General features: G+C 39.6%; 1 protein-coding gene and 1 pseudogene across 1 annotated transcript; one reads left to right on the top strand and one right to left on the bottom strand.

The window, feature by feature from the left end:
- The first annotated feature begins 1,357 nt into the window (after positions 1 to 1,357).
- On the top strand, positions 1,358 to 2,729 carry LOC105746221 (olfactory receptor 6T1-like; annotated as a pseudogene).
- A 6,175-nt stretch (positions 2,730 to 8,904) lies between these two features.
- On the bottom strand, positions 8,905 to 9,850 carry LOC101428730 (olfactory receptor 4D5). Its single transcript, XM_004459566.3, is given in 2 exon segments — positions 8,905 to 9,684; positions 9,686 to 9,850. Coding segments are annotated over 2 exon segments (945 nt in total).
- Positions 9,851 to 15,084: the final 5,234 nt, after the last annotated feature.

Below are 15,084 nucleotides of genomic sequence, written 5' to 3'. Positions count from 1 at the left end.
TACAGATTATAGGTTAGCACAGTGAAGCTTTATTATTGGTTAGCTGTCTAAATCCCAGGAGTTTTTCTACGCAAAGTTATATAAAAATACTCTGAGTACCTCCTCTAAGTCTTGAAGGCAGTATTCCTTGCCCACGCTGATGCTCTTTGTTAGGGTCACTTAAGATAGAATTGAGAAAGTATTTAGGCTCCCCATCTTTAACACTGGAATCTGGAGTAATGACCTTGGTTTAAGCTTTGAAAAAAGCTCTCTACACTTCAGTGTCTTGTCAACTAAACAAAGTAACTTGATGGCAATTTTCATTCTTTTTATCTCAGAATATTTTCTAAAATTTTCTGTAACCCATAGGCAGGTTCTATGTAATTCTGAGTATTTGGTGCTAGATAGGACAGAAAGGATCTCAGAACCCAAGATGTCTAGCAATACCCAATTCTTCAAAGCTTATGGACGAATTTCCCAAGATGCCAAAACCTCTGGGGATAGGAGGTACTTATCTCCAAATTTAGATGACAGTTGAAGAGGCAAGTTGATACATCCTATTGCCTTTGATAATAATGTTTCCTCTCCCTTCCCATTTCATGCTATTATAATGCTGGGAGAACAGAAATTGAAAGAAGGCCAGGAAATGCCCCGCTTAGAGAAGGGACTTCTTGTAACGTCTAGAATCTTGGCAAAAACCAACAAATGAAATACCTTATGACAGGTTTGAGGCTGTGCACAGTTCATATCCCATGTGGCTCTGTCTGATTCAGGACAAATCTCTAAGGATACCAAAAGCCCAGATTTTCTTATTATGTTATTTTATGGTAAGCCAGCACACATAAGGGCAAAAATAGTAAAACAAGAGGACTTGATGCTGATAAGATTTTGCTCATGATGCATTTATTCTGTAAGCTCTTCTTTGACGCTTCCACAACTCTCGAGTACTCAGCCTAAATGAAACAGTGGAAGTGGAATATGTTTTAGAGCCACAGAGCTTGATATTTAATTCTGCCACTACCACCTGCTCCCTAACTGATCATAGGAGGGACAACTTAAACTTCCTCAGCCAACCTTTCCTTATCTGTGAGAACAAGATTGCCTCTCTTTAAGGGTAGCTGCAAGAGGAGCTACTGCATATAAATTTCTTAGTATGTAATTGGTGTCCACTGCCATCCACATTGCTACTGCTATGCTGCTTGCTATCGGAACGTGTTTTTCTCTTTATAAATCACTTGCATATAGGTGTAGAGAAAACGTATTCTGAGAACGTAAGGAAGTGCTAGCTGCTTGATAATTATTTTATTGATTAAATGATGATTGGTAGCTGTAGAGCAGTTCCAAAGTTCTGCTTCTTTTCTCCCACAGGTGACTGAAGATGGGGCCTGAAAACGGGACTCAGGTGACCAGATTTGTCCTTCTGGGTTTCCCCAGTAGCTGCACCCTACAGGTGCTATTGCTCCTGGGGCTGATGGTGACCTATCTTGTAACAGCCACGGGCAACCTGCTAATCATTGGGCTCAGCTGGTTTGACCGTCGCCTGCACACACAGATGTACTTCTTCCTGCGGAACCTCTCCTTCCTGGAGCTGGTGCTCGTGTCTGTTGTGGTTCCCATGATGACTGTCGTCTTCCTCACGGGGGATCACACCATATCATTTGCCAGCTGCATCATCCAGTGTCCCCGTCTCCTTCCCGCCCAGTATTGGCAGCCGGCGCTGCCCCTCCTTCTCCCCTTCTCCGTCTTCCGCCTAGCCGTTATCTAGACAGCCTACACTTTCCCCTTCCCCTCCCTTGCTCCTAACCCCTTAGCCAGCTTACTGTCCAGTAACCGCCTACTGTCCAGAAACCGCCTACTGTTCAGTAACCGCTTACTGTCCTGTAACCGTTTACGCAAGCAACAGCACCCGCCGGCACTAATCAAGTCCCTTTACATATTCCTAGACCCTATAAAACCATGTCCCCTTTTACAATAAAGCAGACTTGTGCCCAGACCTTGTCTCCGTGGTGTTCTTGCTTGCACCGCGCGTCCCCCGTGCCTGAGCGGAGAGAGCGAGGGCCCAACGGCTTCGTGCCGACCCCCCTCCTCTCCTTCCACCGCGAGGCAGCCTACCCTCCCGGAGGCCCGCCCCTGCCCGCAATCCAGTCCAACCTCTACTTCCTCCTCGGCACCACTGACTTCTTCCTCTTGGCCGTCGTGTCCCTGGATCGTTACTTGGCAATCTGCAGACCACTCCACTATGTAATCCTGATGAGTGGCCAAGTGTGCTCCCAGCTGGTGCTGGCCTCCTGGCTCTGTGGATTCCTCTGGGTCCTAAGCCCCACTGTCCTCATGGCCAGCCTGCCCTTCTGCGGCCCCAATGACATTGACCACTTCTTCTGCGACAGTTAGCCCTTACTGAACCTCTCCTGTGGGGTGTTACTGGGCTCTCTGGCACTGACCTCAGTCTCCTATGCCTGCATTCTTGCCACCATCCTCAGGGCCCCCACAGCAACTGACTGAAGGAAAACCTTCTCCACTTGTGCCTCCCACCTTTCCGTGGTGGTCATCGTCTACGGCAGCTGCATCTTCCTCTACATCCGTCTGTCAGAGGCCCAGTCCATGCTGCTCAACAAAGGGGTAACCGTCCTGGGCTGTATCGTCAACCCCTCCTGAACCCATTCATCTTCAGTCTCCACAACAATACAGTGAAGCAGGCACTGAGAGATGCCCTGTGGTGGGACAGACCCACTGCAGCAAGGAGGCTCTGAGGGTCACAAGGAAAAGAAAACATAACTATTAGAGGAAAAGATCAAAAGTTTATTCAAGGGAAGTGGATGTAGCTCAGAGGGCAACACCTACTTCCCATATATGAGGTCCTAGGTTCAAAATCCCTGTACCTCCTGAAAAAATAAAAGAGCTTATTCAATTAAAAATATATATATATTCAAAGTTCAAATCACTCAGGCACAACCCTATGTTTTTCTCAGATGATAAAAGTACATTCCTCATGAATATATGATATGGAATATGAGAGTTAGCCTTCATTTTCTTCCTTACAATCTTTCTTGGGTACTCCTCCTCCCTACAGAGAAGGCTGATGTGATTAATCAAATTTAAGAATTCTGGTTAGGACAATTTTCCTTTTTGGTTGAACTTCTGGGTTCAGGAGTAAGCACGAGCACATGGTCTCCATGCAGGAAGCCTGTGTCCTCTTCCTCTCATATGTGCTGAAGCACACAGCTACTGTTTTGGTCTCCTGTACCCTGAAGTCAATCAGAAGATGCTAAAACTTGGGGACTGAGATTTGGAGCTTAGAGGGGAGTAAAAAGCCTGTAAGAGGTTCCAACTAGACAGAGTATGACAAACAAGACTAACCAGAACCTCTGTGTTAGGAAACCAAGTCCTGGCTACATTAAGAAATGGTTCTTTCATTCTTATTTGATATAGGACTGTTCATGTGACTACACCTCTTTTGGGACTTTCTTCAAGGAAGAAGGAGGAGACCAATGAAGGATTTGGATATCCCTAATTCCCAAGTCACATGCGTTCTAATAGAGACCAATGACAGAATCATTCAATCATTCCTTTAAAATTATTATTAAATTTCTGGTATGTTTTAGGCACTGTGTCGGGCAGGGCCTGGAAGATGGTGAACTAGGGTACAAATTTTAGGAAGGCAGATAGACTCAGTGTCATGTAAATTTAGGGTCAGGACTTGTACAAAATTGAGAGTGAAGAGCCTCCTTAAATGCTGCACCATAGTCGGCTTTTTGCTTCATCTCAGCTAGTCTCCGATGCTAGCCCTTGAGAATTAGACATGGCTGTTAAATTTATGAAATGTGTAGTATGGTGGGAATGGCAAACATAAAACAACTAAATGCACAAATCAGTATATAATTGCAATTTGTGAGAAATGTTTTTGAGAACAGAGCTGGGCTTTGAAAGGGTGCTAATAATGAAAAATTAATTTAGATAAAAAATCAGGGAATGCACCTCTGTGAAAGAAATCTTTAAGCTGAGACTTGAGAATGAGCAATAATTACCCAGGCAAAGAATAAGAGCAGAACATTCCAAGGAGAGAGAATAGTATTTCCAAAGTCTTGCAATTAGAGCAAAGGGACTGAGAGAAAGCTATCTAACTGGAGAGTTAGACCTTATCTACCATGTTTATATGACTTTTTTCTTTCTAAGGCAATGCAAAGCCTTTGAAAGGTTTATCAAGGGAGTGATCTAATCAAATTTTAAAACTTCAGTACTGCTTTTGTGGGGACAATTGGTTGAAGAGAGGCAGAAGTGAAGTTTAGAAGATCAATAAAGAAGTATTATATAACATAAGGGAGAGATTAGTTAACTCTAACTTCAGTATTTATTGGCAGTGCAGATTGAAAGAAGTAGATAATTGATGTATATTTTGGAGGCAGTGTTTATAAAATACAGACTTTTCTTACCCATAGATCTTACAGTCCTTAGAACTAGGCTAGTAAAGGGAAACTTCAATAGTTATTCAAGAACTTTGTTGGAGGAAGCAAATGTTCTATGGGGCAGATGGAAAGGGACAACAAAAGTTTCCGAGAGAAAGGAATATCTCATCTGGGACCTCTAGGAGTCATCCAGGTTAAGGGGCTAAGAGTGTTTCCTGCAGCAAGGGCTCAGAGATGTCCACAGTATACGCAGGAAATGGAAAGAAGTACAATATAATAGATGGTTAGGCAGAAAGACGGAAGACATGAGAATGAAAAAGTAAACAGGAGCCAGTCCATGTAGCTCTCTTGTTAATATTTTAAGAATCACCATTTAATAAAAACAGGACTGGACTAGAAAACAGAAGATCTGTAGATTCTGAAAAAAAAAATTATGTCTAGGTCTGTTCAGTCACACATTTACTAATTAATACATTCTGATAGCAAGTGCCATCATTAGCATTATATTTCAATGGCAACATAGATAAGTAGGTGATGATACATGATAGACAGATACATAGATACATAGATACATACATAGATAGATGGTAAATAAATGATAGAGCCTGTTTCTAGATCACCCTCTGAGTGCCCATTGTCTAAGGTCCAATCACTCACAATGCCCTTTGGGCCACTTTAGTGGTAAATATTGATTATGGGAACAAAGGTAATTAACAATTTTGGGGGTAAAAATAAAAGAAGGGTAATGTAATTTTTGGGTCATTGCTCTATCAATTTTGCTGTACCAATTCTAGCAGGTAATCCTGGACAATTATATCCCCCTACACAGACTCTTAGAAGAAGGAAAGGACAGGCAGATATACTATCTATCAGTCATCTTTAAAATCCTATAATTTCTACATTTATAAATTTCTTTAAATTCTTCAACCTCGGAAATCCCATCACAATGAAGGGGCTACTTAAGTCATTAGCTCAGATCTATACAAATACTGAGCAAAAATCATTTTATTCCTAAATCATCTCTGCACTTTTTCAGACCTGAAATTCTACACTTACACATTGATTTATAGTCACATGAACCATTCGGTTCTACAGAAGGAAATTATTTTGTAAAGAATAAATGGAGGCATTTAAATTCCCCCCTTAAATCTTGCTTTCTTTAAGCTTTCCACCCTGAGACTCATAGCCATAGAGAAAAAGAGAGAAGACAGGAACCAAGAAGACGGCAATCAGCTTTGTGTCTCTCAACATTATCAGGATAATGGGCATGAAGTCTGAGTCTTGGCTGGGAGAGGAAAGGATTTTCTGTATTCCTTTAATATATCTTTAACATACCATAAACTAGGCTGGAGTAACTTAGTAGAACATAGAACATAAGACAGGAAGAGAAAGAAGAAAATAGTAAGAGGTAAGGAAGGAACACAGACGTAGGAAGGCAGATAATCTGAGGTGTGTATTGATATTACTTTCCTGGGCTGCCTCTGGAGATAAACCAAGGTTAAGGGTGAAGGGTGAAAACCCTTGTCCTGCTTCAAAATGAAGGCTCTTAGAGGAGCTGGCCCCACAGGTTGCCCATAAAACCACCTGGCATGTTGTTAGATTAAAGTCATCCAAGTAAGACAGCATGGTGAAGCAAAGGGAGGGCTAGACTTTAATTTCTCAAACCACACTCAGTTCTCCTTTGATATGGATGGAGCCCAAGATCTTATATGCCCCTGAGAAGGAATGTTGGTAGAGGCTGAGCTGAGAGTTAGTGGGCGTGTCAAGGGCCCACAGTGGTGAGGGATGAGTTGACTCTGAGCCTATGAGATGAAAACCTTCCTGGGAATGAATGAAAACAGTGCAAGAAACTCAGAGGAGTCTATAACCCAAACTAAAGCTTAGAGAAGACTGTTAGACCAAGAATATCTCCCAACCCTGACTAAACAAAGAAACAAGACCTTGAGTGATAGCCATCAGATTTCACCAGGAGCAGTCAAAAGAATGCTCAGAGACAGAATTACCTTTATGTCCATTCATGAATCCAGAGAGGAGCCCGGATCACCTACTCTTGGCAGAGACCATCAGGCAGAGGAGACACTGTGGATCTGAGGACTTTACCTTCCTGTACTGTCACAGAGTCAGGGAAGTGCACCATTCCTCCTTGTATTCTGACACCAATTTAAAAAGGGACTTGGTTGGAAAGAAAGCGAGGGCTGAATCCTGAGCAACTGAGATATTTTCTAAAGAGAATGAACATTTTCTTAAAGGGATTATTTGATTTCGTGCATAAAAGCAAAATTTTAGGTATTTTACCTTACTATACAACAGGTAGACATGTATGAGGAAAATCATAACAGTTTTTGAAAAATAAAGTAGCTACATTTTATTTGCATATATAATTCATTATAAGTAAACTTATCACCTTTGCTACAAGTTCATGACATAATGAAAAGAGAACTAGAACCTTACTGCTGAGCTAAAGTGCATGGAAAGAGAACTCTGCCTTGGATCTTCTAATTCCGAAATTCTATTTCCACCAAAGTATGTGCTCCCCTTAAAATACTCAAGTGCTTGCTCCAAACCCTCATATCTTTTCTTCCAGCATCCCAATTCCTTTTTCTCTAACCCTATGCATGTCCATTTTGCAGTCTGACTGAAGGTCTAGACTCTGTGTTCTAAACATTTCCTCTCAGTTGGCCATTATGGTGGGAAGCAATTTTTCTTATACTAATGTATTTACAAAAGTGTAAGTGATGGATAATGGCAGATACATTTGTTTGAATGTCATTCTATTTCCCTCCCACATCTATGGAGTGGTTCACTGAATAATTAAGTAGCATTCAACAAGTTAAATAAAATAAAATTTGTTTTGTTTCATTTTAAAATTGATTGGGCTTGGGGTGGGCATAAATAGGTACCAGTCCTGTGATACAGGAAAAAATCCAGGTGATTAACTTAGAGATAGGAGAAGATAATTGAATCTGGATTAGAGAGGGCTTGGGGAGGAGTAGAGAGGTGATGGAAGAGAGTGCTATGACCCTTTCTCCATCCCCTCTTAAATTAAAGCACCATTCTCTACTTAGGGACTAGACCATCAAAGCAATCAACTATGACTCTACACATAGTCATAAAGATTGCTTAATTTAAAAGGGCAAATTTCTGAGCAAGAGCATAGAAAAAACTATTCTACCTACAAGTAAGGAATATTCCATATAAAGTCTGCTCATCTTTCCCAACCAGACTTGGACCAGACCAATTTAAAATGCTATCTCTATTGATACCAGTCTAACTGGTATAGACTCATAATGAGTTATTGGTCCTTAGAGCTCCAAGGAGTTTTAGATATCATCAAAACTTTGAGATCTGAAATTACATAGTCCTAGATTCCAGAAAGAACTTCTGGAAACTTGAATAAGTTATTTAATGACTCTAACCCACAATTGAATTATCTTCAAAATGAGTGTGATATTTATCTCATAAGGATGTTGAGAGATTTAAAATAAATGTTATTCATATCATGATGATATGGTAATGATGATGATTATGACATTAAGAAACTAATTTGCCCAAGGAAATTCCTTTTCTCTTTATTGACTGGAAAATCAAGGCTTGGGATTCTACATCTATTTATACCTTCAAATCTTTCCTGTCTCCAAGAAGTTGATAAAAGTTTTGAGCTCTTCAAATATAGTTTGTGTCTGTAGCAGTTTGATATAGTTAAGAATTCCAAAAATAGATCTTGGATTATGTTTGTAATCTGATCTGTACCTGGGCATAATTCAGTTATGATTAGGGTGTGGCATGGCAAAGAACAGAGTTGAGGGTTTTTGATATTGGAGTTTTGCTGTTGGAGTTTGATGCTGAAGCCTTAAGCTGGAGCCCTGGGAATTAAGCTCATAGAGGAAAGAGAAGCCAGCCCCAGGAAGAAGCAAGCTCTGGTAAGAAAGAAACCTTGAACCCAGAGAAAAGCAAGACCCTGGAAGGGAAGAACCCAGGCAGCCTGAACTCTCGCAGCCATCAGCAGCCATCTTGTTCCAACATGTGGAAATAGACTTCGGTGAGGGAAGTTACTTATGTTTTATGTCCTGGTATCTGTAAGTTCCTACGCCAAATACATACCCTTTTATAAAACCAACCCATTTATGGTATTTTGCATCAGCACCCCTGTGGCTGACTGATACAGTGTCTGAGAAGTGATATCAGGAAAGAAACATTAGATTTACCACCTCTTTGCATACTGCAGTTGAAATTTCTTGGCAGAACAACACTGTGCTCTTCTAGGAAAGTGCCACTTTGCTATGCAAAAGTGATGACTTTTGCACAGCTCGTGAGGCTATTTATGTAGGACGTACAGGGAAGCAGTTCTAGGGTACTCATTTCGTGTTCAAACTTATCTAAAAGTTCAGGTCATCAGAATGTGACTGAAGCTAAAAAACTAACGGGAAAATGGTTTTAGCTCCCTTATGAGTCATCACAAGTAGGTTGGTACCCTGATGCATCCCTTAGATTCTCAAGTCCCTGTCTCTGACAATCTTTAGGGTCAGCGCTCTGGGGCACCAAGGAAGTTCTTTTGCCTCCTCCATAGTTTCTTCATGGCCATAATTACGTCCTTATTTCTCAGGGTGTAGATGGCAGGATTCAACATAGGGGAAACCACTGTGTACAGCACAGAGACCACTTTGTCCATGGGGAAGGTCCGAAATGGCCTTGCATAGATATAGATGGATGGCACAAAGATTAAGGTCAACACAGCAATGTGGGAGGCACAGGTGGACAGAGCTTTCTGGCGGTTCTCCTGGGAATGACTTCGGAGCATGAATAGCAGTGCTGTGTAGGATCCTAGTAGCACCAGAAAGCCCATCAGGGTCACCAGGCCATTGTTAGACACCATCAGAAGCTCTAAGACAAACGTATCTGTGCAGGCCAGCTTGATCAGCTGGGGCACATCACAGTAAAAGTTGTCCAACTTGTCAGGCCCACAGAATGGCAGCCAGATAATCAGTCCAATCTGTACAATGGAATGGATGAAACCGCCTGTCCAGGAAGCTGCCATGAGGAGCCCACAGACTGCCCGATTCATAATGAGCATGTAGCGCAGGGGCTGGGAAATGGCTACATAGCGGTCATAAGCCATGATAGCCAGCAGGAATATCTTGATGCCCCCAATGAAGTGGAAGAAGAAGAGCTGGGTCAGGCAACTGCCAAAGGAAATGGTGGGGTTGCCTGAGAGCAGGTCAATCAGCATCCTAGGTGCCGTGATTGAAGAGTAGCAGAAGTCCAGGAAAGAAAGATTGCCCAAGAGGAAGTACATGGGTTGTGTGCAGCCGTGGGTCAGAGGTCACTATGGCCACAATGAGGAGATTTCCTGTTACAGTCATAAAATACACAGCAGAGAAGACAATGAAGAAGAGGTACCGGAGCTCTAAAACCTGAGAGAGCCCCAGTAGTACAAACTCCGTCACCTGGGAAAGGTTGGCTGGATTCATCTGCCAATGAACCTGGTAAATGAATCCGCTAAGGAAAATGGACATATTCATCATAAGATCCACAAATTTCTCAGATATAATTCCCTTTGTTCCCTCTGAAGAATGCTCCACTATGTCATTTACCATAACAGGAATGCCTTCAGTGGTTCTATAGGACACCAGCATTTGAACATCATGTTGACACAATCTAATGTCAGGAACATGAAACTCAGGATAACTCTGCCATAACTCATGGCTTATGAGAAGCAAGATAATCAGACCTCAAGAATTGAGAAGTGGGATGTAGAGGAACGATTCTTAGACCAGAAATGAATTTCAATTCTGCCAGTAACTAATTGTGTAAATTGAGGCAATTCTCTGAAGTTCTTCAAGCCTCACTTGCCTCATCTATGATATAAATTAGATAAATGTCCTCAATGTCTCCTGTAACTGAATACTTTATAACTATGACCTAAAAAATCCCCACATGCTGGACATTTAGATGGAGTTTCCATGGAGTGTCAGATCTCTCATTTATATCTCAAAGCAACAAGTGCTGTTTGTCTATCACACCCTTGGAAAAAAATATTCGGTTGCTTTTTAAGATAGCACTATATTAGATAAGTACTATTAGTCCTATGAGGATGTGAAAGTCACAAGGCAAAGGAACAAAATATAAAACATTGTCCCTGTACTTTATAAGGATAGTGAAGAATTACTAGTTTCTTTAAGGTTAGAGAACAAAACATGTGGAATGGGAAGTAAGTTATTTAATGACTTAGTGTTTTTTCTGTTTTGTGGTTCTGGAAAACCCAGAGAAACTACAGTCCCTTGAGAAATATAGAGGAGAGCAAATAGAATATTAAAGCACCTCCAAAGAGTTCAAAGTATCACTATTCATTTAAGGGACATTGCCTAAAGAGTAATTTCATGCTCATGCAAGGAAGCAACAAGACAAGGCCATAAATATTAATTAAAATAAAGAAATAAACAGCTAAACACAGGGCTGCCTCAAAACTTGGAAACATTGGGGAAAAAAAGGATCTTTTTATATATCTAAGTTTTGTGTGAATGCCCCGGCCAGCGGGGCAGGGAACGGGGGCTCGTGGTCGCGCGGAGGAGAATGGTGAGACAGGAGACGCGAGGAATGACAGCGAGACAGGGTGAGGATCAAGCTGCAAAGTTTTATTGTGAGAACAAAGCATTTATACTCTTGGGAAGGGGAGGGGTAGTGGGAGGGATGGCGGTTAGGGATTGGCTATTGCTGTCACTAGGGGAAGTGGCAGGGTCCAGGGACTGGCTGTTGCCGTTGCTGGGGTGGAGGGCAGACTTCAATTTCGCACCTTGCACCTGCGCGTTACTGTATTAGCCTAGGCAGTGGCGGGGAACAGAGAACAAAGGAGCAGGGAGGGAAAAGAACCAGGAAATGGGCTCCGCTCCGGCGGCCATGCTATTGGCATCGCTGATCTTAGCGCATGCCCTCACCAATCGTCCCCAACAGTTTTGGGTGTTTTTTTTTTAATTAGAAAAGCTGACTGTTTCTAAAAACCCTGTAACTTTTGGTTTACAGTCAGGCATGTAAAGAACTTGCAAGTTATCACTCTCATTTTCACAAGAGAAAACTGAAAAATTGAGAACCAACAACTTTTCTTAGACCTGTAAGTGAATTGAGGTCACAGGGCAAATCACCACTCTAAAAACTAGATAGAAATGTAGATACAGAGAATCACAGCTTACCAAGAGCAAAAAATATTAAACATAGCCTAACTCTTAGATAAAGATAAAATGTCATACTAAAAATCTGTATGTCTCAGTTCCTATTACCCATTGTATTATATCCACCTTTAACAAAAAATTATAAGGTGTGCTAAAAGGCAAGCAAAAGCACAGAATGAAGAGACAAAACAAGCATCTGTGACTATTCAAATAACTTTAGGAAGGTGCATTGTGTGGTACATGTGTTATCTCTCAATAAAGCTGTTATTTTAAAAAGAAGTATATTTGATATTCTAAGAAAGGAGTTGAGGAGGAATCACATAAAATGCTCAACAAAGATTATCAAAGTCCATTGAAAAAGACCCATCTGTAATAAAATAGTAAAGGGAAAGAAATATGTATAACATATTAATGCCAAGCAAAAAATGCTGCAGTAGCTGCATTATTTTCAGAATAAACTGTCCAAGGAAAATTATCAGGGATAAAAAGGAATATTGCATAGTGATAAAAGGTCAATCCTCCAAGAAGATGTAACAATCCTAAATGTGTATGTACCTAAAACAGAGCATCAAAATACATGAAGCCAAAACTGTAAAAGTGAAAGGAGAAACACACAAATCCAGGATTATAGCTGGAGACTTCAACACCTGTCAATAATTGATAGATCAAACAGGCAGAAAATCATAAGGATATAGTTTAACTGAACAGTATCAGTTAATTTGAACTGGCATTTATAGAATATTCTATTAACAGCTGTAAAATATGCATTTTTCTCAAGACCATATGGACCATTCACCAAGATAGATTACATTCTGGGCCAGAAAACACATCTTTAAAACTTTTAAAGAATAGAAATCATACAAAGTATGTTCTCAGATCACAATCAGAAAGACAGCAGGAAAATCTCCAAGGATTTGGACATTAACACAAGTCCATTACATATTTCTAAATACTGCAGTGTTCAAATAAAAGGCCTCAAAAGAAATTTTAAAATATTTTTAGTTAAATTAAATTGAAAATACAACTTGTTCAAAATTTATGGATGCTGCAAAAGCAGTGCTTATAAGAAAATTTATAGCATTAAATGCCTATGTAGAATAGAAGAAAGATTTAAATCAATTACCTAGGCTTCCACCTTAGGAAACTTGAGAAGGAAGAGCCATTTAAATCGAAAAAAGCAGAATAAAATGAATAATAAAAAATTAGAGCAGAAATCAACATAATTGAAAACAGAAAAACAATAAAGAAGTTCAAGGAAACCAAAAAACTGGCTCTTTGAAAAGACCAATAAAATTGATAAACATGTAGCCAGTTTACCAATATCACTACTGATCCCATGCATTTTAAAGATTATACAGAAATACCAAGAATAATGCTATGCCCAGAAATTAGGTATACATGGAGAAATAGATCATCTGAATAGGCCCAAATAGTGAATAAACTGAGTCAATAATTAATACCCTTCCAAAAAATAAAGGAAGAAATGATACTTTTTCACAATTTCTTCCAGAAAATAGAGCAAAAGGAACACTTCTAACTCATTCCATCAGGCCAGCATTACCCTAATAACAAAATCAGATAAAGACAAGACAGGAAAGGAAAACTAATAGATCGATATTTCCTGTGAATATAGATGCAAAATTCCTCAAATACATTAGCAAATCTAATTCAACAATATTTTGAAAGATTTACACACCATGAATAAGTGGGATTTTTTCTAAGTATGCATGCCTGCTTTGACTTTTGAAAATCAAACAATATAATCCACCACATGAGCAGGAAAGATCATATGACAATGTGACCATTTCAATAAACATAAAAAAAATCATTTAACAAAATCCAGCACCCATTCATGACAAAAATGCTCAGCAAACTAGGAGTAAAGGAAAATTCTCCAACTTGATAAGGACAGCTACAAAAATCCTACAGTTAACATCATACTTAATGGTGAAAACCTGGATGTCTTTCTGGAACCTACAATCAAGAAGAAGGTAAGGATGTCCTCTTTCATGACTCCTAATAAACATTGTACTGAATGTCTTACCTAGTGCAATAAGACAAGAAAAGGAAATAAAAGGAAATAAAACTCTTTCTGAGATATATAATTTTTTTGAAAAAAGAATGAAATGGAATTTCCACAATTAAAAAATATAAGATATTAAATAAAAATTGAGTCTTTTTGGCAAAAGAAAATATCCCCAAGGAGGGATCTATATTAACAAATTATTCAATCTGAAGAAGAAAGAGAAAAAATATTTTTTAAATGAACAAAGTCTCTGAGATACATGGGTCAAAATATAGTCTAAAATATTTCATTTCAGGGAAGCAGATGTGGCTCAACTGATACAGTGTCCGCCTACCATATAGGAGGTCAAGATTCAGTACCCAGGGCCTTATAGCCCATGTGGTGAGCTGGCCCATACGCAGCGCTACAAGGAGTGCCATGCCACACAGGGTGCCCCCCGTGTAGGGGTGCCCCACCTGCAAGGAGTGCGCCTTCCAAGGAAAGCCAACCTGTGCAAAAAAAGCACAGCCGCTCAGCAGTGGTACCTCACACACGGGGAGCTAACACAGCAAGATGACACAACAAAAAGAGACACAGATTTCTAGTACCACCTCACAGGAATGCAAGAAGACACAGAAAAGCACACAGCAAATAGGCACAGAGCAGACAATGGGGGATGTGGGGCGGAAGGGGAGATAAATTAATAAAAAGAAATCTTTAAAATAAATAAAAATAAAATATTCCATTTCAGTCCCACAAGGAGAGTGGAGAAAGAATGCTGCAGAAAACATATTTAGAATAATAGAGCTAAATCGCCCACATTTGGTTAAAAAATTAAATACAATTTACAGATCCGAGATGCTCAAGCATGATGGATAAAAAGAAATCCAAACCTAGGCATGTAAATGTCGAACTGTTTAAAAAAAAAAAAGCATAAATTATTAAAAACTGGAATGGGATGAACTTCACACAATAAATAGGAGAACAAGGAAAAAAATAAAATGGATAATCACCTGGATAGACCAATGAGGAAAAGAGAAAGAGAACACAAACCACCAAGATAAAGAATAAAAGGTGATAAAATTATAGAGAATACAGAAATTTAAAGGATACTAAAGGAAACAATGAAAATCTTAGTGACAACAAATTTGACAATTAAGAATAAATGGACAAATTCTTTTTAAAATACAATTTAGACAATATTGAAATGATACAAAATCAAAAATAAATATTTAAAATATTTAGAGCCCTTTATCCATTAAATACATTGAATTCTTTTTTAAAACCTCCCCCTCGAAAAACAAACAAAGATCTTCCAGGTGAAGATGGCATTACTGATGAATTCTGACAATCATGGGAAGAAGAAATCTATCCTATACAAACTCCTTCAGGAAATTGAGAAGGGAATACTCCCTCATTCATGAGCAAAATGCTGGTCCAACCAAATAAGAACATTACAAGAAATGATATTTTTAAACAAATATTTCTCTGTGACCTAGATGCAAATATCCTTTAAAAGTTTATCAAATTAAAT

This window comes from Dasypus novemcinctus, chromosome 27, assembly GCF_030445035.2.
Source record: "Dasypus novemcinctus isolate mDasNov1 chromosome 27, mDasNov1.1.hap2, whole genome shotgun sequence".
Classification (NCBI taxonomy): Eukaryota; Metazoa; Chordata; class Mammalia; order Cingulata; family Dasypodidae; genus Dasypus; species Dasypus novemcinctus.
The sequence above is the reverse complement of the archived record's forward strand: the minus strand, read 5'-3'. Positions and strand labels throughout refer to the sequence as shown.